The 26,375-nt window shown below is 34.7% G+C and overlaps 1 protein-coding gene across 1 annotated transcript in view; it reads right to left on the bottom strand.

The window, feature by feature from the left end:
- LOC108552666 (collagen alpha-1(XV) chain-like) overlaps nucleotides 1-26,375 on the bottom strand; it is a 177,286-nt gene that overhangs the window by 1,515 nt on the left and 149,396 nt on the right. The window contains exon 3 of the mRNA XM_017907319.1: nucleotides 3,022-3,287. Within this exon, the coding sequence (XP_017762808.1) occupies nucleotides 3,022-3,287 (266 nt within the window). The remainder of the gene's footprint in view (nucleotides 1-3,021; nucleotides 3,288-26,375) is intronic.

Below are 26,375 nucleotides of genomic sequence, written 5' to 3'. Positions count from 1 at the left end.
CCTGTCCGGTGTTTTCTCCAGTTTAGTTCTGATTGGGCAAAATAAACGTTGGTGGTGGAAAAGTAAGGAGTTTTAATTGGACAGAGGGTGTGACGGAAGGACCTTTGGCTGAGGAGTAGGAAACTGTCAAGGAGCCGATTTTTGATAGTCAATGACGTGATTTATAAGTGGTGTCCGTCCGTCGCTTGTTGGGTCTGTCACACGTGGGTCCCATCTGTCGAGTCTGGTACTTGTAAAAATTCCTAAACTTTCGCCTTTACCTTTACAACTTAATCTGCTAGAACGGCGGTGAGGCACATCTATCCTCCGGAATTGCAGTCGCGATATAAAATATATCGTAAACCGTTAGGTCTGTTAAAAGTGTAAACCTTAGAATAAAAATCATGTTATAAAGACGCTCTCCGGGACGGAACACAGACATTCGCGAATAAAAAGCAGGATTGCACGAGTTGCGAAAGTCGCGATCAAGAAACCAGAACCGTTCGCCGTGGAAAATTATCGCGAGGTCTCTTTCAAGCTTCTGCCGGCGGAAAATGCCAGGGGATTCGAAAGTCGAGGTGTTTTCCCGCGGCCGCGACCCGTCGCTATCGATCCCCATGGGGATCGTACACGCTCGTTCGGAACGTGGAAAGCGACGGAGAGCTGCTTTTCCTGCGGAACACGTAGCCCCGGTATTACCCATGGAAACGGTGCCGCGAGGAACGTGAAAGATCTCAAAGAAATTTGAAGACCCGTGGAAGCTGCAACAACGGCCTCGAAGGTATTGGGAAACATGAGGAAATGCCTTCCATTCGCCGATAGGGAGCGTCGACTTAAAAGTCTATCGCGCCGCTGCAGCCGGTCCGTTATAAATCGACCGATTGTACTTGGAAATTTTTGCCGATTTTCCGATTGCTTTTATATTCAGCCGCGGATCGTACGCTTTTTATTTTACCTCGCGGTTTTATGAGACGCAATGTGCTGAAAGAAGGCGGACTCTGGGTGCGCGGAACGGGTGAGAGATCCGTTGGCCTCTGCGTGGTTTATAGGGGATGGTTTCGGGTTTTTGCATGGGTGACGGACTGCCGAGGAAGTTCAGTTTCGTTGGTATTGGTCGGTGATGTTTAATCTTCTTTTATTTCGTGGCTGGTGTAAATTCATTGTTCAAATTCTGTGGCGTGGTGGGAAAAAAGTGGATACAGTTTCGATTGGATGAAAAATAATAGTAGCATTAGAAGCAATGGAAATTCCCACTTTTTCGTTCTTTCGTTTGGCAATCTGAGAATGAAAAGATCAATACCGTAGAGTAAATAATCAGATGTAACGTGTCTTTTAAATACGCGTTGAAAAATTCTTACGATATGTTGATTAAAAATCGCTGGTTTGGTGGATATTTAATCTTTTGTATTGAGGTAAATGACAGGTGTAACTTGTGGCGAGTTATGATTTAATTGTGCTTTTACGTAAACCACGAAATAACACATAACACAATAATAAAAATAATTCGTTATGAATTATTCGTTAATGAAATTCAATGAAATATTAATTAGGAGTATCCACTGATTACTTTTCATACCTCAATCATATTCTCTATACGTAAGTACACCATTCAATTATAAGAACTACTGTCTTATAAGAATAAAGACTCAATAGAAGGCACTGTGAGTCATAATCTAACTGTGCTTTTACATAAATCATGAAACAGCATATAAAATATTAATAAGAAGCATCGACTGATTACCTTTCAGACTTCAATCACACTCTGTACATGCAAGTACATCAGATAATAATGAGAACCACTGTCTTATACTAATAAAAACTCAACAGGAAACACTGTGAGATATAATCTACCTATACTTTTACATAAACCGTGAAACAGCATATAAAACAATAGCCTAATTAATGACGGTGTATAAAATATTAATAGGAAGCACCGACAAATTACCTTTCAGACTTCAATCACGCTCTCTACATGCAAGTATTATACATCAGATAACTGCGAGTCACTATTTAACTGTGCTTTTACGAAAATTACAGAAAAACACATAATATAATACCCTAATTAATAATTCTGTATAAAATATTAATAGGAAGCATCGACTGATTACCTTTCAGATTCAATCACACTCTTTACATGAAAGTACATCAGACAACTATAAGAATTGTTGTCTTCCAATAATAAAAACTCAACAGAAAACACTGCGAGTTATTATTTAACTATACTTTTACGTAAATTACAGAAAAACACATAACATGATACCCTAATTAATAATGCTGTATAAAATATTAATAGGAAATATCGACTGATTATCCTTCAGACTTCAATCACACACTCTACATGTAAGTACATCAGACAACCATAAGAACTACTGTCTTATAGAAATAAAACTTTCCCCAAAAATGTAGAATCTATAATTGCTCAGCCAAATATTTGGGCTTGCAAATGTATTTCTACTTTCTTGAAAAATTGTAATTTAAAAGTGTAATGAAATTTAGTCATATAAATTAATGTATTAAGCAAATATTATATATATGTCCAGCAGAAATAAACCTCGTATGAGGTTTCAAATGCTTCAATAAAAAAAAAAGAAAGAAATAAAAACTCAATAGAAAGCACTGTGAGTCATAATCTAACTATGCATTTACATAAATCACGAAACAATGCATAAAATAGTACCTTGAGTAATGATACTATACAAAATATTAATAAGAAGCATCGACTGATTAGCTTTCAGACTTCAATCACACTTTTTACATGCAAGTACATCAGACAACTATAAGAACCACTGTATTATAGAAATAAAAACTCAATAGAGAGCATTGTGAGTCATAATCTACCTGTGCTTTTACATAAATCACGAAACAACACATAAAACAGTACCCTGAGCAATAATTCTATATAAAATATTCATAGGAAGCATCGACTGATTACTTTTCAGAGCTCGACCACGCACTCTTCATACAAAGACGTCAGTCAACTATAAGAACTACTGACACGTAAAAACAAAAGGTCACAAAGGACCGCGTGCGAGTGGTACTTACGGAAATTCGGATGCCCAGTTGCACCACTGTTTCAAAGGGATTTAGAATCGCGAAGAGATAACTGGTCCTGAAGGACGTCGGCTTGAAAGTTGCCACCAGAGTGAACTCCGCCGGCAATTTTTCCGGCAGGTATAATCGATAGGGTTGTTTAACTTTGGAGCCGGGGCGAAAGCCAAAACTCGGAAATCCGTCGAGACCATCGCCGATGTACAAATTATTGTCGTCTTTCGTTGCCATTGTAGCCTCGAGTAAATCATAGGACACTTCTGAAACAAAAAGGTGCGAAGGAGAGCGGTTAGAAGACTTTCCTCGTCTGGAAACACGAGTAGCCATCCACGCGAGTTGTATTTAATATTTCAGTGTTTGAATCACGGAAACTTTGAAATCTAGTTTCCAGTTGCGACACAGAATCTGATATATCGAGGATCATTCACGAAGTAATCGGCTTTTCGCGCTAATCACTCAGGATATTATGATAAATCGATATATCAATTTTTAATTACTTTTAATCTTCTTTCGAATCATTTATTCTTAACCTAGCTTTCAGTTGTCACACAAAATCGAATATATCGAAAATTATTTACAAAATAATAATGAATAACAAATCCTTAAACTTTGAACTAAAAGTACTAATATATTAATTTTGAATTATTTATAACTTCGTGTCTGGTTCTAGTTTTAAAAAATTATGAAAGGAGTACTTTAAAATTATTGAAGGAGTATACTAATTTTTAATTAACCATAATTGTTAGTGTTCAATTTTTTAATTTGAACTTCAGTTAGGACAGGATATATCATATAAAACAAAAATACGTAATTAAATTAATACATAAATTTCTAATTATTTATAATTTTGCATTTCATTTTTATTACTGTAAAAATATTTATTTTACACAGAACTGATACCAAAAATTTAGAATATCATGAACGCAAAATTAAAAAGCACAGTGGAGATTATAAGTGCAAGTGTTTATGAATATCACCGTGTTTGATCATTGTTAGAGGTACGAGAATACAAGGATACAAAGATTAATACCATTTCTACCAGGAATCGTACAATCCTGTTCTGCTTTTAATTCAAGTTAAAGCTAAACGAGCTAACTTTCATACAAGCGTACTTGCGCATCTCGTTTTCGCTTATTTCTATTTGCCAACCTGTTCCACAAAATTGCAAACTCCTTTAAGTAAAAGAGGGCGAAAGATTCAGGACTTCGAGCTTCAAAGTGTATAAAACTCCTCCCGTTAAGACGATTTTATATCAACATCACGAGAGTGGACAAGTACTTGAGGAGGAAAAAAGAGCTATAGGGATCTCAAACATAATTAGAAATTCTTTTCCTTAAACTTCTTTCAGAATAATTCACCTTTTTCTAGCGTGCTACCAATTTTATCTACCAGCCTCTTAACTTTCTTAAACGTTAATAAATAACCAACGTACATTCGTACAGAGACTCTTCGTTAAGATCAGAAATATTAAACTTAAAAAAGGAAAAAAAAGTCTAAAAATGTCACGTCTTACTAAAAAGAGAAGTTGAATTTTTACTATAAATCTTCTCGATCGTTCTCCGAAGGATAAAAATTTTCTCAGCCAATTATCTTTCGATCCTTCAATTTCCCAATAAAATCCCAAAATTCACACAGGGTTTTCGACTTTCATCTTCCAATCAAATTCGAAAATAAACGATAATCTGTGCAACAGTTTGTTAGTAAGAAATTTCTCTAATCATAAATCTAAAAAATTTTTAAAAAAGAAATCACATTTCATCGAGCTGAAAAATTAGCGATTTAGAAAAATTAAGATAAATTATTACGTCTAAAATATCAGTGAGTGTTGCACATATTCGCCACATGACAATTATACTCATCACTTTAGCATACATGAAAATGGTATAAAATTTTTCTACGATTTTATTGCGAATGAAACAGATACGAAGAATATTTCAGGTCTTTCCCGTTAAATTATGACAGCATGTTCTATTAGCAAAAATAAGAAAAATATATAAATATATTCTCCCCAATATCTCATCTATTAAAAAATTGTGACAGTCATTTAAAAAAATGAAGTTACGGATTTATTTTTTCTTCAATATTAAATTTTCTTCGATACAAACTTCAATATATTACTAAAAATAAATATAATACTAATAAAAATATACTGCAATATACTATTACTAATAAAATGGCATAAAAGTTTTCTACTTACTACTAAAAATAAATATAATACTAATAAAAATATACTTGAATATTATACTATTAATAAAATGGCATAAAAGTTTTCTACTTACTACTAAAAATAAATATAATACTAATACAAATATACTTCAATATACTACTACTAATAAAATGGCATAAAATTTTTCTACGATTTTATTGCGAATGAAATAGATACGAAGAATATTTCAGGTCTTTCCCATTAAATTATGACAGCATGTTCTATTAGCAAAAATAGGAAAAATATATAAATATATTCTCCCCAATATCTCGTTGAAAAATTATGATATTCATTTTAAAAAATGAAGCTACGGATTTATTTTTTCTTCAATATTGAACTTTCTTTGATACAAGCTTCAATATACTACTAAACATTATCATAACAACAGACATTAAATATAAACATGAATTTCATCCAACTAATTTCAACCAAATTTTAACTTCTACGAATTGACTCTCTTCAACGATCTCATATAATTATACATCGTTAACTTTTCTTCGCTCTATAGGAAGGCAGCAAGCAAAAGAAAGTTCATTATAACTTCATACTTTTGTCATAACTTTTAAATGAAACGTTTGCTAGTCTATATAAGAGTTTACTTAACATGCTTTCCTCATTTTTACCCGTGAAACGCATCCTCGTATAATTCATCACGAAAAGAAGCCTGCAACATCCTCTACAGTGGTTAACTAAAATCAGAAACTTTCTCGATACCCAATTATTCATAACCAAATCATAACGACTCGAGCTCGCAGTATCCCGTTCCCAATTAACGGATTAAAAACGACAATATCCCGGCTGGTGGCGAAATAATCCCCGATGATAGACTAAAAACCCTCGATACTTAGTTGTCGTGGCCCATACATCCGGTAACAACTAGCAGGCCCCTAATTTGCACCTCCTGTTTCATGCAAATTGTTCAAACACGGCTGGAACAAGGCGAGGAGTCTGGAATATCGCGCTTCTCCGCGAATATTATTTAAACGCGATCGTTTCGCGAGTTGTTCCACCCCGTCGAGACTATGGTTAATTAAGGACAGGGGCGTCGAAAACTGGTCGCGTCGCGAGACGCTGGCAGGGGGTGAAAAACCGTGGAAAAGTAGTTCAGACCGGGGTGAACTTTAATTAATTCGGTGCGTGGAGACTTCCGAGAGCCGTTTCGCGGGATTAGCGAACGAAATCTTGATAAGGAGCACCGGTTCGTGCGATTCGGGGCACGGAGGATGCTGAGAGGCCAACGCCCTTGAACATCTTGTTTGGCCAAACTGATTGGAATTATTAAGCAGCCTAAATTGGACCTCGAGGCGTGGTTAAACTTCGCGCAAGCGAGTAACTAAGATAATTTCTTTTTTCCTTTTTTTTTTGCAACTGGAATTGGCTTTGAAGTTCTTAAGAGCGAGGTAGAAGTGTGAAGACTTTGGTGATTTTGTGGAAATAGAATGTTCTGTGTGTTGCTTTTGTAGAGTAGCAGAGATATTACGTGGTCCCTTTGAGCGGATTTAATTTCTATTTAGTGTGAATCATACCTGATTGTATTTTTATTTTAAAATGTTGGGATCCTGCGATTTATGGCAACATCGCCATCTATTCTTACTTAATACAATAAAAATGATTATGGTGGGGAAGCAAGGTGTGGATTTGGTTTTATTAGCGTGAATGCAAGTGTGTGAGATCGAGTAATCGCACGAATGTAGATATGTATGTTTTTAGAAGTGCGAGTGGAAGATCTAGAATGCGTGATGTTGTGCAGTTGCTATGGATCAGAGTCAATATGATATAAGGAAGTTCAGTTTGTTATAAGAAGCGTGAGAGTGAACAATTATAATATAATGCGTGTGTAAATTTATAATTTTATAATAAATATACGATTATTATAAATAATCGAAGTACTCTGTCTGTAAACGTGCAAGTGTTAAGAATACATTACGTACTGTCTTATTACCACACCCTATTTCCACTGATTATCCACCAAAAAATAATTTAAGTAATTAAATTTTTGTATTGTATAGGAAAATTTCTTGTATTTTTGTCGGAAATTTTTTGATCCTGTGAAACAATAATAAATATAGAATAATATAATGTGTGATGAAATATGAATTAGCAATGATAAAAATAGTATTTAGTAAATAGTAGGATTTTGCGATTCCCATCTTTTGACGAATGGTCCATATTTTTCATTGTATTTCCGATGTTTATATTCAAAAATTTATTTCCAAGTGGATTAAAGGTAGAGAGATATATTTTAAATGTTACTAAAAACACACGCCAAACAGAAACCGATGTGTGTTATTACGGGAGCTTTAATTACTAAACTTTAATTCACTCTGGTTGGTTACTTAATTATTGAAGGTATTGCAGTTTAAAATAATTTCCAACCCCGGGATGTAATTCACCATACACGATTCCGTGAAAAACGTCGATAAAATACGCGTTGTATTAATTTCATAACCAATTTTAAAGGTATAATTAGTAGATCTATAGGCTCGCGAGTGATTATGATCATGCTTCTTTAATGTATCACGGCCCCATTTCGCGCGCCATGCGTCATATAGATTCGTGAGACTCAATATACTGTGGTTCACCGCAGCTGAAAGCTCGCTTCGATAATCGATATTTATTACCGATATATGAGTCGATGTAGTAAATCGCATTAAAAATCGTGTGTCAAGCATTATTCCAATTTACAAACCAGCGCGATTTTCTTTCTCGCAGGGACCTTTTTACACGTCATGCACAACTATGCTATCGCTATAACTACTAAATTTCTATTTTATAAATAAATTTCAAAAATTTACCATCCTTCCACGTTACTTGTAGAAATAGGAATATAAATAACTGCACGTTTAATAAACAACCAATGCAACTGTATTATTTAATAAAATATTAAAAAGCAAATCGTGGAAGCTTCGTTAAACACTGAATACTCACTCTGCACTGTAATAAGTAAATCATGACACTCGTCTATCAAAAAAATTCCAAAATTAACATTACAAAACCAATATCCTGTCTATAAGAATTCTACACAATTTTCCTCTCGAAATACCAGGGAAGAGGACAGAAATTTTCTACAAACCTTTAAATGTTTATAGAAAATCAATTTTCCAATCTTTTAACCAAAAGATTTTCGTCTTCGGCAAAATCTGTTCAAAAATTCGTCGAATGCCACTGTTTACCTAAGTCAATACTCTATTAAATAGGAATTGTCGAGAAACATTAAACAAATCCTCAATTTCTTCGCGGCAAATTCCACGCTGGCCTATTCCCCTGATACAAACGGTGCAATCTTCGTATCGCGTTTTCGCCAATCTTCCTCTTTATATTCCGCAAACACGAGGTCCACGAGGTACAGAGCTGCGACGAACTGCGAATTAGAAATACGGTTCTCTTTCCTTAAAGCTTTCGTGCGAATGTGGGGCCATAGCGAGATTCGAGGAAGCTGGAACGGCGAAGACTTCAACGCTCGACAAATTCGACCAGCGAGTACACGCGGAGACTTCAACGCTCGCATAAGCGATGACCTATGAAAACCTCCATGGCGAGCATATTCTCCTAGCACGCGACAGCGAATAATGGAGAATTTCGTTGAAAAGCTAACCTACAGCCTATTTTCTAAGTGCAAAATTCCGCTTTGCTACTGTGTCACAATTTTTATTTACATTTCAGTGCAGCAAACGTCGCATGGAATTTTGAAATATAATAATAATTTACTAATATATAGGTTACCAAAGTCGACGAAATTTAGTGCTTTATTCGACAGTATTTTTACGAGAATTAACACTGTCGAGATGACAGGAAGAAATTAATAGTATATTTGTTTTAAATTATATACAGTGACTAAAATATTTATATAATTCTTGGATAAAACATTTTTTTCTAAATAAAGACAAAATTAAAAGAATAATATGTCTTAAGATTTATAAAATGTTGAATGAACTAAGTAAAAGCACATCCTGTACTTGAGAAATTTTTCTTGCAAACTACATTCTATAAACATAAACATTGCAATTCAATTATAAAAATAACTGAATTTACTTGCGCAATATTTATTCCAAGATATAATTTTTACCAATTTTTGTTTGCCGAATGAGTTTCCAAAAAGCGATTACTTTCTCACAATTACATAGGAGTAGGAAACTGTCAAGGAGCCGATTTTTGATGGTCAATGACGTGATTTATAAGTGGTGTCCGTCCGTCGCTTGTTGGGTCTGTCACACGTGGGTCCCATCTGTCGAGTCTGGTACTTGTAAAAATTCCTAAACTTTCGCCTTTACCTTTACAACTTAATCTGCTAGAACGGCGATGAGGCACATCTATCCTCCGGAATTGCAGTTGCGATATAAAATATATTGTAAACCGTTAGGTCTGTTAAAAGTGTAAACCTTAGAATAAAAATCATGTTATAAAGACGCTCTCCGGGACGGAACACAGACATTCGCGAATAAAAAGCAGGATTGCACGAGTTGCGAAAGTCGCGATCAAGAAACCAGAACCGTTCGCCGTGGAAAATTATCGCGAGGTCTCTTTCAAGCTTCTGCCGGCGGAAAATGCCAGGGGATTCGAAAGTCGAGGTGTTTTCCCGCGGCCGCGACCCGTCGCTATCGATCCCCATGGGGATCGTACACGCTCGTTCGGAACGTGGAAAGCGACGGAGAGCTGCTTTTCCTGCGGAACACGTAGCCCCGGTATTACCCATGGAAACGGTGCCGCGAGGAACGTGAAAGATCTCAAAGAAATTTGAAGACCCGTGGAAGCTGCAACAACGGCCTCGAAGGTATTGGGAAACATGAGGAAATGCCTTCCATTCGCCGATAGGGAGCGTCGACTTAAAAGTCTATCGCGCCGCTGCAGCCGGTCCGTTATAAATCGACCGATTGTACTTGGAAATTTTTGCCGATTTTCCGATTGCTTTTATATTCAGCCGCGGATCGTACGCTTTTTATTTTACCTCGCGGTTTTATGAGACGCAATGTGCTGAAAGAAGGCGGACTCTGGGTGCGCGGAACGGGTGAGAGATCCGTTGGCCTCTGCGTGGTTTATAGGGGATGGTTTCGGGTTTTTGCATGGGTGACGGACTGCCGAGGAAGTTCAGTTTCGTTGGTATTGGTCGGTGATGTTTAATCTTCTTTTATTTCGTGGCTGGTGTAAATTCATTGTTCAAATTCTGTGGCGTGGTGGGAAAAAAGTGGATACAGTTTCGATTGGATGAAAAATAATAGTAGCATTAGAAGCAATGGAAATTCCCACTTTTTCGTTCTTTCGTTTGGCAATCTGAGAATAAGACGATTTTATATCAACATCACGAGAGTGGACAAGTACTTGAGGAGGAAAAAAGAGCTATAGGGATCTCAAACATAATTAGAAATTCTTTTCCTTAAACTTCTTTCAGAATAATTCACCTTTTTCTAGCGTGCTACCAATTTTATCTACCAGCCTCTTAACTTTCTTAAACGTTAATAAATAACCAACGTACATTCGTACAGAGACTCTTCGTTAAGATCAGAAATATTAAACTTAAAAAAGGAAAAAAAAGTCTAAAAATGTCACGTCTTACTAAAAAGAGAAGTTGAATTTTTACTATAAATCTTCTCGATCGTTCTCCGAAGGATAAAAATTTTCTCAGCCAATTATCTTTCGATCCTTCAATTTCCCAATAAAATCCCAAAATTCACACAGGGTTTTCGACTTTCATCTTCCAATCAAATTCGAAAATAAACGATAATCTGTGCAACAGTTTGTTAGTAAGAAATTTCTCTAATCATAAATCTAAAAAATTTTTAAAAAAGAAATCACATTTCATCGAGCTGAAAAATTAGCGATTTAGAAAAATTAAGATAAATTATTACGTCTAAAATATCAGTGAGTGTTGCACATATTCGCCACATGACAATTATACTCATCACTTTAGCATACATGAAAATGGTATAAAATTTTTCTACGATTTTATTGCGAATGAAACAGATACGAAGAATATTTCAGGTCTTTCCCGTTAAATTATGACAGCATGTTCTATTAGCAAAAATAAGAAAAATATATAAATATATTCTCCCCAATATCTCATCTATTAAAAAATTGTGACAGTCATTTAAAAAAATGAAGTTACGGATTTATTTTTTCTTCAATATTAAATTTTCTTCGATACAAACTTCAATATATTACTAAAAATAAATATAATACTAATAAAAATATACTGCAATATACTATTACTAATAAAATGGCATAAAAGTTTTCTACTTACTACTAAAAATAAATATAATACTAATAAAAATATACTTGAATATTATACTATTAATAAAATGGCATAAAAGTTTTCTACTTACTACTAAAAATAAATATAATACTAATACAAATATACTTCAATATACTACTACTAATAAAATGGCATAAAATTTTTCTACGATTTTATTGCGAATGAAATAGATACGAAGAATATTTCAGGTCTTTCCCATTAAATTATGACAGCATGTTCTATTAGCAAAAATAGGAAAAATATATAAATATATTCTCCCCAATATCTCGTTGAAAAATTATGATATTCATTTTAAAAAATGAAGCTACGGATTTATTTTTTCTTCAATATTGAACTTTCTTTGATACAAGCTTCAATATACTACTAAACATTATCATAACAACAGACATTAAATATAAACATGAATTTCATCCAACTAATTTCAACCAAATTTTAACTTCTACGAATTGACTCTCTTCAACGATCTCATATAATTATACATCGTTAACTTTTCTTCGCTCTATAGGAAGGCAGCAAGCAAAAGAAAGTTCATTATAACTTCATACTTTTGTCATAACTTTTAAATGAAACGTTTGCTAGTCTATATAAGAGTTTACTTAACATGCTTTCCTCATTTTTACCCGTGAAACGCATCCTCGTATAATTCATCACGAAAAGAAGCCTGCAACATCCTCTACAGTGGTTAACTAAAATCAGAAACTTTCTCGATACCCAATTATTCATAACCAAATCATAACGACTCGAGCTCGCAGTATCCCGTTCCCAATTAACGGATTAAAAACGACAATATCCCGGCTGGTGGCGAAATAATCCCCGATGATAGACTAAAAACCCTCGATACTTAGTTGTCGTGGCCCATACATCCGGTAACAACTAGCAGGCCCCTAATTTGCACCTCCTGTTTCATGCAAATTGTTCAAACACGGCTGGAACAAGGCGAGGAGTCTGGAATATCGCGCTTCTCCGCGAATATTATTTAAACGCGATCGTTTCGCGAGTTGTTCCACCCCGTCGAGACTATGGTTAATTAAGGACAGGGGCGTCGAAAACTGGTCGCGTCGCGAGACGCTGGCAGGGGGTGAAAAACCGTGGAAAAGTAGTTCAGACCGGGGTGAACTTTAATTAATTCGGTGCGTGGAGACTTCCGAGAGCCGTTTCGCGGGATTAGCGAACGAAATCTTGATAAGGAGCACCGGTTCGTGCGATTCGGGGCACGGAGGATGCTGAGAGGCCAACGCCCTTGAACATCTTGTTTGGCCAAACTGATTGGAATTATTAAGCAGCCTAAATTGGACCTCGAGGCGTGGTTAAACTTCGCGCAAGCGAGTAACTAAGATAATTTCTTTTTTCCTTTTTTTTTTGCAACTGGAATTGGCTTTGAAGTTCTTAAGAGCGAGGTAGAAGTGTGAAGACTTTGGTGATTTTGTGGAAATAGAATGTTCTGTGTGTTGCTTTTGTAGAGTAGCAGAGATATTACGTGGTCCCTTTGAGCGGATTTAATTTCTATTTAGTGTGAATCATACCTGATTGTATTTTTATTTTAAAATGTTGGGATCCTGCGATTTATGGCAACATCGCCATCTATTCTTACTTAATACAATAAAAATGATTATGGTGGGGAAGCAAGGTGTGGATTTGGTTTTATTAGCGTGAATGCAAGTGTGTGAGATCGAGTAATCGCACGAATGTAGATATGTATGTTTTTAGAAGTGCGAGTGGAAGATCTAGAATGCGTGATGTTGTGCAGTTGCTATGGATCAGAGTCAATATGATATAAGGAAGTTCAGTTTGTTATAAGAAGCGTGAGAGTGAACAATTATAATATAATGCGTGTGTAAATTTATAATTTTATAATAAATATACGATTATTATAAATAATCGAAGTACTCTGTCTGTAAACGTGCAAGTGTTAAGAATACATTACGTACTGTCTTATTACCACACCCTATTTCCACTGATTATCCACCAAAAAATAATTTAAGTAATTAAATTTTTGTATTGTATAGGAAAATTTCTTGTATTTTTGTCGGAAATTTTTTGATCCTGTGAAACAATAATAAATATAGAATAATATAATGTGTGATGAAATATGAATTAGCAATGATAAAAATAGTATTTAGTAAATAGTAGGATTTTGCGATTCCCATCTTTTGACGAATGGTTCATATTTTTCATTGCATTTCCGATGTTTATATTCAAAAATTTATTTCCAAGTGGATTAAAGGTAGAGAGATATATTTTAAATGTTACTAAAAACACACGCCAAACAGAAACCGATGTGTGTTATTACGGGAGCTTTAATTACTAAACTTTAATTCACTCTGGTTGGTTACTTAATTATTGAAGGTATTGCAGTTTAAAATAATTTCCAACCCCGGGATGTAATTCACCATACACGATTCCGTGAAAAACGTCGATAAAATACGCGTTGTATTAATTTCATAACCAATTTTAAAGGTATAATTAGTAGATCTATAGGCTCGCGAGTGATTATGATCATGCTTCTTTAATGTATCACGGCCCCATTTCGCGCGCCATGCGTCATATAGATTCGTGAGACTCAATATACTGTGGTTCACCGCAGCTGAAAGCTCGCTTCGATAATCGATATTTATTACCGATATATGAGTCGATGTAGTAAATCGCATTAAAAATCGTGTGTCAAGCATTATTCCAATTTACAAACCAGCGCGATTTTCTTTCTCGCAGGGACCTTTTTACACGTCATGCACAACTATGCTATCGCTATAACTACTAAATTTCTATTTTATAAATAAATTTCAAAAATTTACCATCCTTCCACGTTACTTGTAGAAATAGGAATATAAATAACTGCACGTTTAATAAACAACCAATGCAACTGTATTATTTAATAAAATATTAAAAAGCAAATCGTGGAAGCTTCGTTAAACACTGAATACTCACTCTGCACTGTAATAAGTAAATCATGACACTCGTCTATCAAAAAAATTCCAAAATTAACATTACAAAACCAATATCCTGTCTATAAGAATTCTACACAATTTTCCTCTCGAAATACCAGGGAAGAGGACAGAAATTTTCTACAAACCTTTAAATGTTTATAGAAAATCAATTTTCCAATCTTTTAACCAAAAGATTTTCGTCTTCGGCAAAATCTGTTCAAAAATTCGTCGAATGCCACTGTTTACCTAAGTCAATACTCTATTAAATAGGAATTGTCGAGAAACATTAAACAAATCCTCAATTTCTTCGCGGCAAATTCCACGCTGGCCTATTCCCCTGATACAAACGGTGCAATCTTCGTATCGCGTTTTCGCCAATCTTCCTCTTTATATTCCGCAAACACGAGGTCCACGAGGTACAGAGCTGCGACGAACTGCGAATTAGAAATACGGTTCTCTTTCCTTAAAGCTTTCGTGCGAATGTGGGGCCATAGCGAGATTCGAGGAAGCTGGAACGGCGAAGACTTCAACGCTCGACAAATTCGACCAGCGAGTACACGCGGAGACTTCAACGCTCGCATAAGCGATGACCTATGAAAACCTCCATGGCGAGCATATTCTCCTAGCACGCGACAGCGAATAATGGAGAATTTCGTTGAAAAGCTAACCTACAGCCTATTTTCTAAGTGCAAAATTCCGCTTTGCTACTGTGTCACAATTTTTATTTACATTTCAGTGCAGCAAACGTCGCATGGAATTTTGAAATATAATAATAATTTACTAATATATAGGTTACCAAAGTCGACGAAATTTAGTGCTTTATTCGACAGTATTTTTACGAGAATTAACACTGTCGAGATGACAGGAAGAAATTAATAGTATATTTGTTTTAAATTATATACAGTGACTAAAATATTTATATAATTCTTGGATAAAACATTTTTTTCTAAATAAAGACAAAATTAAAAGAATAATATGTCTTAAGATTTATAAAATGTTGAATGAACTAAGTAAAAGCACATCCTGTACTTGAGAAATTTTTCTTGCAAACTACATTCTATAAACATAAACATTGCAATTCAATTATAAAAATAACTGAATTTACTTGCGCAATATTTATTCCAAGATATAATTTTTACCAATTTTTGTTTGCCGAATGAGTTTCCAAAAAGCGATTACTTTCTCACAATTACAAAATTATTTCCAATTCGTTCGAAAAATATAAAAGTGTTGTTAAACAAACAATTGTACATGTACACTCCACGAGTATAAAATCGAATTTTCCACGAGAGAATTTACCTCGTTCCTGACTGGTAATCCGATGTACTCCATCAAACAGGATGTTACATTCGATTTCTGCCTCACTCGTATTAACCACCAATGCTATCTTTTAATAAAAATATTAACCTAACGCTAAACCTACCACGACTTAAATAGACATTTTCAAAATTTTACGTATACAACGTTGTCATTTGATTACACATATTCGCAATTTTTCTTTGAACACGCATATAATTAATTCTTCAGCATTGTCCCGTTTCACATTTTTGAATGTAAAGTGGAAATCATGGCAGTGACAAATTTAACTATATTTCCTTGTCCTATACCTTTTCATAATATACGACTATATTCTCCCATAAATATTTCTCTAATCCTGACATATAGTATTAAAGGATTAATTAATTTCTATATTACGTAGCGGAAATTAGTAGCTCATCGAAGTAATAAATTGGCATCGTGTAAACCGGAAATACGAGCAACCGAAATTAAAAAGAAACGAACGTAACGATATTTTTAATATTTTCGCGAAGAACGAAAGCGAAGAGTAAATTAAAATAAAGGAATATAATATTAGTAAAAATCGAAAGGAAAATACGGAATAAATAAATAATAAATATTAGAAGATTTCACGTGTGAATGTTTCCATTGTTTCGTGAAGGAGCATGTCGAGAATACGTTTCATAAGAGAATTATACGAAAGTGTGAAGCGAGAACGTAAAAGCGTCATTGTTCCTATCCTAATAAAAGAAATGGAACGGTATTTCGCTGAAAACCAACCTTTCCTTTTAAGATCCCTCCCACGGGAGGATACAGCCCTGTGTTCATCGAGAACCTCTTCCCTATTTATACGAATCCGCGAAGAGAATTCGATCGGCTGTTACAAAGCAATTCATTCGTTACGACCAGCAAATTGAACTGTCTTTCAGTTCTTATAGTTTCATAAACGCGAGAACAATGTGGATGGTACTGGATGAACACAGGGAATGTTCGAAATTTAGAGAAACTCCGAAAAATGTAACGGAACCGGTAACTTTTAGGTTAGAATTTCTACGTTAAAATAGCGATCCATATTTCAACTCGAATTGCCAAGTTTCGTTTAGTTTTCAACTTTTTATTTTAAAATGCGTCTCTTTTGGTAGTTACTATCGTTGTCACGCGATATTATTAATAATTAACCCTTTGCATTCTTCAGTCGCCATTTGATAAAATTTGGAAGATCGATATTAATTAATATATCAAATTTAATGTAATGTAACAGTGTGCGAGGTATCGAAATCAAATAATTCTACGTGTTAGTTATTACATGATTTCTTATTTACTGCTCAAAAAAATATCGTCAGTTTTTTAATAGAGAATCTTTGATTTTCTACTCTTCTCTAGCCAACAAATCGCCAAGTGCAAAGAATTAAAATTAAACGAAACAATAACTGCATTAAAGAAAAATTACGTTAAACTGAATATTAATATCAAGAAAGGCAATTTAAAAATTTTACAGAACCAAAAGGTCACAAAACTAAAAGTTTCGTTTCAAAGTCATATTAAATATGTAGAAGATCAAAAGGAGTGAAATTAACTCAGCCAGTATTAATTTAATTCGGCGAAGTACAACAATATCTTAACGCAGTAGCTCGTTCTCTGATCTCAAACTTCGGGAAGAAAAATCTTTGAGCAAGTAATTACTTTAAGTAAACCGAACTTCCGAAATAAATCTCTTCCCCCCTTTTACTCTAAACAAGTACCTCAAACACTTCAATAATTAATATACCCTTTATACGGAACTTTTAAGGGTATTCGTTAGCAACTTCTCGCCATTACACCCTTTTAATTCGTTAAACGACCTGCACCGGTGCATGCAACCGTCGAATAAAACGGGACGCAAAAGGGACAAGGAAAAATTACCGGGAACTTTGTAAAACAGGAGTTGCGAACTAATAGAAAAAGGGAGAAATAAAAGCAACGAAGAAAACGGTAGAAAAAGGGTCGTGTAATACAATAACGATCAGTGTCAGATAAGGCGATGTCGAGATGGACCGGAAGTTGAGCGTTATCCTGTCGCGAGAACTTCTCAAAGCTTGGTCTCTCGCGGGGCAAAGTTTCCTCGAAGAAAGTCGAGGCTACCTCGCAATTTTCACAAGAGGGACTCGTAGCCCGCGACGAGAATCGATCCTCGGGATCGTCTTACGTATCCCTTTCACGCCCGTCTTAATTTCTTAGCTCCGGGCTTAGTTCCTGAAGCCGTTTACGTAGCAGCTGGGAGACACTTATTCGCAATCTGACTTCATTACACCGACTACCGACAATAATTATTGCAATGGCGCTTGAAACGCGCGAAAATAGTCAGAATCGTCCGGTATTCTAATCGTTCCAATTATACTGTAGCCTCCTATGCATCGAATCTCTTCGATTTCCAAGAACGTTTATCACGCGCCGAATTAATATTGCGTGATTGGTCTTGTAATATTAAGGATCGCGGAGTGTGATGTTAAAATAGAGTGTTTATTTAAAGTAAAAGTATACGATAGTTACAGTAGAGACGTTTATCGGAGTACCGTTTCGAACACGCGTTTATAAGTATATGTATTGGGTTGGCAACTAAGTGATTGCGGATTTTGTCAATAGATGGCTTTTGCACATTCTTTTGTTTCGTCAACGTGTTCAAGACACCTAACTTATATTGTTTTCTTGTTGTTTGGACTTCCACCTTTAATTTAGTTGAAAAATTGTATCGATTAGTTATTTAGTTTCGTTTTTATCCCAATTTAAAAATGGAAGAACAGGACGCGCATTTCGGACACATTTTATTGTTTTATTTCCGAAAAGGCAAGAACGCATCGCAAGCACACGAGAAGTTATGTGCCGTAAATGGGAATGAAGCCTTGAAAGAAAGACAGTGTCAAAATTGGTTTGCCAAATTTCATTCTGATGATTTTTCACCGAAAAATGCGCAACAATCTGGCCGTCCAGTTGAAGTTGGTGAGACCCATATCAAGGCCATTATCGATTCAGATCGGCATAGCACAACACGTGAGATTGCAGAGAAGCTCAATGTATCGCATACATGCATTAAAAAGAAATTAAAACGGCTTGGCTATGCGAAGAAACTCGATCAGCTTAAGGAAATTCATTTGACGCAACGCATTAGCATCTGCGATTCGCTTCTGAAATGCAACGAAATTGATCTATTTCTGAAACGACTGATAACTGGCGACGAAAAGTGGATAGTTTATAACAACGTTAATCGGAAAAGATCATGGGTGATGCAAGATGAACCAGCCCAGACGACACCAGAATCTGAGATTCGCTAAAAAATTTTGTATTTTCCTTCTTATTTAAAATTCGCAATCACTTAGTTGCCAACCTAATACGATGTTTCAGTGATTGGTGTCGAAGACGAACTGACTTCTCAATTTTGGTCTGTCTTGTGTCTCGTCGTGTCCTGTCCGATGTTTCCTCCAGTTTGGTTCTGATTGGTTAGGATAAACATTAGTGGAGGAAAAGTAAAGATTTTTGATTGGACAGAGGGTGTGACGGAAGCACCTTTGGCTGAGGAGTTGGGAACTGTCAAGGAGCCGATTTTCGATGATCAATGACGTGATTTACAAGTGATATCCGTCCGTCACCTTGCTGGGTCTGTCACACGTGGGTCTAATCTGTCGAGTTTGGTACTTGTAAATTTTCTGACTTTCGCATTTAGATATATGACTTAATCCGCTGAGAGGGTGGTGAGGCACGTCTAACCCTCGGCGTAACAGTCGTAATACAAAATAATAATGTCTTCAGAATTATCGAAAATTAAAGTAAGAGTTAGGTTAGGAACACACGAAAAAGTTCCTCTGCCGAGGCTAGCAACGACTGTCGTATAAAGAGTCCTTTGTCTCGGGACAAATGATCCGTGAATGTTTAGTCCAACTTTGATGAGAGTTTACGAGGACGCCAGTCACCAGTGGGATTGGCGTGACTGGAAAGTATCACCTTAATTTCCACGACCACTCCGTAATCCAGTCAAAGTCTTCAGCAAAGTGTACGACACCTTATCCTTAATCTGTTCTACGACTTCTCTCGGAAGTAGCACACGCTTTTGACACCGTTTCCCCATGAATTCAATGTTACTATGAGCGTCTATAGTCTATTAGTCATCACTTCACGTTAAAATTCACTTCCAAAATTGCATCATAAAGAATATATTATTCCTATCTATTAAACAATTAAATAGACTTAGATTACAGGATGCAAGTTCAATTTCTGTATGATCATTTATCATAATCAACAAATCCTTCCTCACAGTAGACATAGTCTGACTGTACTGATCTGGCAAGCAATTAAGCAGACCTACTTTTCACGAAACAAGTTTAATCTTTAGATAAGTATCCATCGATCAAAATATGGTTTATTTTATTAAATAATATTATCCAATCTTGTCAGCAAATTCATCATCGATAAACAGAGTCTGGCTTAAATAAATTCAAACAATGAGTACGTTTTGCTACCAAGCAATTAAACAGACCTGCTTTTAACAATGTAAATCTAGATTTTATATAACCATCTATTAACTATATAACTATATAACTATATAGCCATATAACCATATAACTGTGTAACTATATGACTACATGACTATATGACTATATGACTATATGACTATATGACTATATGACTATATGACTATATAACTATACAATTATATAACTATAAACTACATAACACTTCGTTACACTATTACAGGTTATACAATGTTCTTGGTAAATTTTTCTTTGCAGTAAATCTAGACTGATTATAGCAAACTCACACAGTAACTATCTTCACCTATCAAACAAATAAACCGATCAACTTTTAATAATGTAAATATAGTTAGAATATAACCACCCATTAACTATAATTTAGTCAATTTCATGAAGCTATATTATACAATTTTCTTGGTAAATTTTTCTCTGCAGTAGACCTAATCTGATTATATCAAACTCACACAGCAACTATCTTCACCTACCAAATAAATAAACAGACCTACTTTTAACAATGTCAGTCTAGATTTTATATAACGACTTATTAACTACAACAGACAACTTCATCAAACTATTATAGATTATACAATCTTCCCAGCAAATTTTTCTATACAGTGAACCTAGTCAGATTATATCAAACTCACAGAGCAACTATCTTTACCTACCAAACAAATAAACGGACCTGCTTCTAACGATGTAAATCTAACTTTTATATAATCATCTATTAACTACAATTTCATCAACTTGATGAAACCACGTTACACAATCTCCTCAGTAAATTTTTCTTTGCAGGACGTCTCGTCTGGCTAGATTAAACTCAAAGAACCACTATCTTCACCTACCAAACAATTAAACAGACCTACTTCTCACGCAACGAGCTTAATTTTTCTATAATTACTCATTCAACGAAACACAGTTTATTTTATTTAACTTGATTATATTCTTCCTAGCAGTCTCTTCTCCCTCACGAAATTCCTCCTCGCGATAAAACTACCGCAACAGAGTCAAACTCGAGAAACGAGGAAAGAATATTGAAACAACCACAAGATCTCGCCAACAGACACAGGATCCCAGCCAACTACAGGTCTCCTGAAAAATATACAATATCTAGATCCCTCTAACGACTACTCTCAGCGACTGCATTGTTCTTCCGCGACCTCATCCTACACCAAGCACGTGTCTTTAGCATAATTCGATCCAGCTGCAGGCTCTAAGCGCCAAGTACAGCTACCTACGTTCGCGGACGTAAACGAACGTCAACGTTTACCCACCATTTACGTTTTCGCTATCGATTCTGACAACCCCGGTGTCATTTTCGTGCGGTGCGGGCTGCTCGATTAAAAAGCTGCAACTCCATGGAGATCATCGCGTCTGACCAATCGACTGACGCGAATCACTCGCGAGAGGAATCGCGTCGAAACGATCGGTTTCTCCCGAGAGCAAACTGCCAGCAAAATCGATAGTCCTGGGACAATGCATGCGAAATCACCGATTGATCCTATCCGTGATTCGAGGCTAATGAAGATAAATGGAGCATCCGGTTTTAACGCGAACCCCCCACCCACGCCATACGGTTTTGTAAATTTACATTCGACCGACCGGTGAATCGCGACTGGCTCGATTGTTTTTAAAGAGAACTTCCCTTCCGATATTACCAGATTAATTAACCCTGCAACTCCTAACGAGGCACTATTCGAAATGAAAAAAGCTCGCGATAACTGACGAAATCGTGCATTGCAAAAATATTCAGAAAGTAATGTAAAATAATAAGAAACTATCTATGCTTAGAATTGCTAATAGAAAGTTCAATAATAGAAAATTAAATGAATAAAAAAATTGTACTTCTTGAAAATTTGCGGAAAATATAAAATTGTCATCCATGTTTATCAGTGCGAGAATTGGAAGAATTAGGGTTGAATCAGTGTTATGAATTTATGGTAGTATATACTCAATTTTAATGTTATACACTCTCATCGATGGATATTTAGGTATTTCTGTTTCATTTGGAATATACAAAATATGTTTCACGAGCAATTTTGATTACGGATTCGTTATCAGTTGCCAAAGTCACTGGATTTAAATCCGATTGGAAAAATTGGAAACGAAATGTGAAAAAAGCTCGCGATAACTGACGAAATCGTGCATTGCAAAAATATTCAGAAAATAATGTAAAATAATAAGAAACTATCTATGCTTAGAATTTTTAATAGAAAGTTCAATGAATAAAAGAATTGTGATTCTTGAAAATTTGCAGAAAATATCACAAGCTTCCCTTCCGATATTACGAGATTAATTAACCTTGGAATTTCTAACGAAGGACTGTTCCAAATGAAAAAAGCTCGCGATAACTGACGAAATCGTGCATTGCAAAAATATTCAGAAAATAATGTAAAATAATAAGAAACTATCTATGCTTAGAATTTTTAATAGAAAGTTCAATGAATAAAAGAATTGTGATTCTTGAAAATTTGCAGAAAATATCACAAGCTTCCTTTCCGATATTACGAGATTAATTAACCCTGGAACTTCTAACGAAGGACTGTTCGAAATGAAAAAAGCTCGCGATAACTGACGAAATCGTGCATTGCAAAAATATTCAGAAAGTAATGTAAAATAATAAGAAACTATCTATGCTTAGAATTGCTAATAGAAAGTTCAATAATAGAAAATTAAATGAATAAAAAAATTGTACTTCTTGAAAATTTGCGGAAAATATAAAATTGTCATCCATGTTTATCAGTGCGAGAATTGGAAGAATTAGGGTTGAATCAGTGTTATGAATTTATGGTAGTATATACTCAATTTTAATGTTATACACTCTCATCGATGGATATTTAGGTATTTCTGTTTCATTTGGAATATACAAAATATGTTTCACGAGCAATTTTGATTACGGATTCGTTATCAGTTGCCAAAGTCACTGGATTTAAATCCGATTGGAAAAATTGGAAACGAAATGTGTGGAAATTTTGAAGTTTCGTAGATTATGAGAATAAGGAATTGTTCAGTATCTTTGCCCCTTTCCTTGTTTTTATAGGAACACTGTGGGATAATGTTTGTATGTTTCACGTGAGTGGGTTTTCAGCTCTTGGAAATGTTACATCGCAACAAAGGGTTCATTAAACCAACGGAAATAGCTATTCATGTTCCGGAAACTAGAATTTTTATTCATAATCGTGCGCTGTAAAAGCAGCTAAATTAGCAATTTCTCTGTTTCCCCCTTTCTTTCGGATATATGAAAAGCTTTTGTGAGGAAGATACGAATCTTCTATGCGAATTGTCTGATGAATTATTTTTAATGGTCGCGGAATCGTTCGCAAAATCGCTAGTTGAAGAATTCTAAAATCGTATGATAGTTATTTCAATCGGTTTTATTATTATTATTTTTTTTTTCTTCTTTAAAATCTGCTTAATGATAAACTCCTTTGACTGGTAATAATAACGTCACGTTTGCTTAATTATTCAAACCGATAAAAATTTAATATAACATTTGCAATAACGAATTATAAGTCATTTATTATTGCTCCTATTATTAGAATTTTTCTACTATAGAATATATAGAATACTTCTATATATTATCTACAAATTAAAATTTAAAATTAAATCCCATGAAATTTATAAAATTGTTCATTTTCGAAAGAAATAATCCTATTTTTATCTAATCTCATATATAATTACAAAAGTGGCCTAAGTTTCATACCATCTGTTTCGAAACTAATAAATGTTTATTCGAAAGTGTCTGAGCAAATTAATTAATTAATTGTAAAATAATTGCAAACTTACTAAATCAATTCTACTTTTTGTTATCTTGCAAGTGAAATGAATAAGTGTAACATAAAATGAACGTAAAATTGATTTCTTCTATATTTTTTACTCGACTCATTACCATAATTATTAGTACATATATATATATATATGTTACGATCCAAGTAACTAATACATCTATCTAATATACTAATATATACTAATTAATATTATGTTAATATTATATATTTAATTAATTAATACTAATTATATACTAATATATAATATATTAATATATCATTTATAATATCTATTACAGACTATAATAATTCCAAATAACATCTAAAACTGATGTGTATCTTAATAAATACTCTAAGAACAAATTTAATTGACATCCTCTAATGTTCCCCTAAAAATATCATTATCATCACTATACCCGATCAGATAACACCAATATTCATATTAACCAGTGAACGTTACAAATTACTGTAAATTACATCAAATTTATTACACCATCCTATTCTATCCCTCATTACCAATAATAATTGATCACTATAATATCCCTACTTGATCATTTACAATTAGTCCACAATATTTATATCTACCAGATCAAATTTTCACGTGATCGCAGAGTGATGAATTTCGAAAATATATCTTCCATGACCCCTCGATATTCGCACGTTACAAGTTCAAAGATCGATCGATCCGAAATATCCCTCAGAGTCACTCGACGCTCAGACGAATCGAACTAAGGACGCAATGAAATGCTGGAAAATTAATCATTCAGACAGGAGTTACGATGCAAATACAACAAAAAATGTACCCCGCGCATGTTTTATTCAAATACGGAGCTCGTGAAAGTTTCCAACTGAAAAAAAGGGGAACTGTGAGAGGAAAAAGTGAAAAATTCAAGCGTCCCGTCAAGCGTCAAGAGCTGCGACGCAATTTTTTAATGCATCCAGAAATATCGCGCTGTAAAGCATCATCGATCTGATAAGCGCGACATGTCAATCGAAAGAACAATTGCAACGCGAAACGAGCAACTCGCAAACCTGGGGAAAAAAGGAGGAACGACGGAGACAAAATTTTATCGAACCAGAAGTGGCATGACTCGGACTGGATCATATTTTATTTGAAACAAAAGTAGGAAGTGACCAATTTATTTCGGATTATTTTTAGTACTACGTGATCTAATAGTAAAAATAATATCCAGTCATTTGAAATAAATTAACGAATTATAGGTAACCCTCCTATAACACGGTAGATAGGTTCCTAGAAAATGCCATGAATGTTGTGTGAAACCGTGTTGTGTGAGACCCAGAATCAGTACAATAAGGGGGTTACGTTTCGAGAACTTACTAAAAACAAATTTTTTATTTAATTCTACATAAACAATTTAATTTTTATTTAGAATATAAACGTATGTAAAACGTAAAACAAAAAGAAAGACAAAAACATTATTTTAATTTAACGCGACTTTAATTTAATAAATTTCTTCGTCGTCATGTTCACTTCGTGTAGATGTACAGTGTTGTACAAAGGCTTTTGCAATTTTCTTATCGTGTTAGAGCAAAACCGTGTTGTAGAATACCGTGTTGCAGAAGCGTTCCCGCAATTTATGGATCGTGTTATGGTGAAACCGTGTTATAGGAGGATTTCCGCAATTTATGAATCGTGTTATAGTGAAACCGTGTTGTAGAAGGGTTCCCGCAATTTATGAATCTTGCTATAGTGAAACCGTGTTATAGGATGCCGTGTTGTAGGAGGGTTCCCGCAATTTATGAATCGTGTTATAGTGAAACCGTGTTGTAGAATACCGTGTTGCAGAAGCGTTCCCGCAATTTATGGATCGTGTTATGGTGAAACCGTGTTATAGGAGGATTTCCGCAATTTATGAATCGTGTTATAGTGAAACCGTGTTGTAGAAGGGTTCCCGAAATTTATGAATCTTGCTATAGTGAAACCGTGTTGTAAGATACCGTGTTGTAGAAGGGTTTCCGCGATTTATGAATCTTACTATAGTGAAACCGTGTTATAGAATGCCGTGTTGTAGGAGAGCTACCTGCATTTTGTAACTTCTTTATTTAAAATTGGACGAAAGAGATAGTTTTCAAAATAATATTCGACAAAGAGATTTAACAAAATTTTTACGAACAAAGACAAAAATTCTCGAACCCTCAATCAAACCTGAATCAAACGAAAATTATGGTATTGTACAAACACATGGACAAATAAGTATTGATATAAAACGCACACATGACAATTAAATCATTTGACATAATTTTGGAGATCTCGAACAATTTCGCGATCGCCTCAAATAATTATAATGTTCAAAATAATATTTCGAATTATGCTACATCAGAAATAATCACAGCTATGAAAATAATTACAAAACAGAATAGCACGTTGTTTAAAATAATATTTCAAATAATGGTATACAAATGAAA

Source organism: Eufriesea mexicana, unplaced genomic scaffold, assembly GCF_001483705.2.
Source record: "Eufriesea mexicana isolate 0111107269 unplaced genomic scaffold, ASM148370v2 scaffold4744748666, whole genome shotgun sequence".
Classification (NCBI taxonomy): Eukaryota; Metazoa; Arthropoda; class Insecta; order Hymenoptera; family Apidae; genus Eufriesea; species Eufriesea mexicana.
This window is presented reverse-complemented; position numbering and strand designations above follow the sequence as displayed.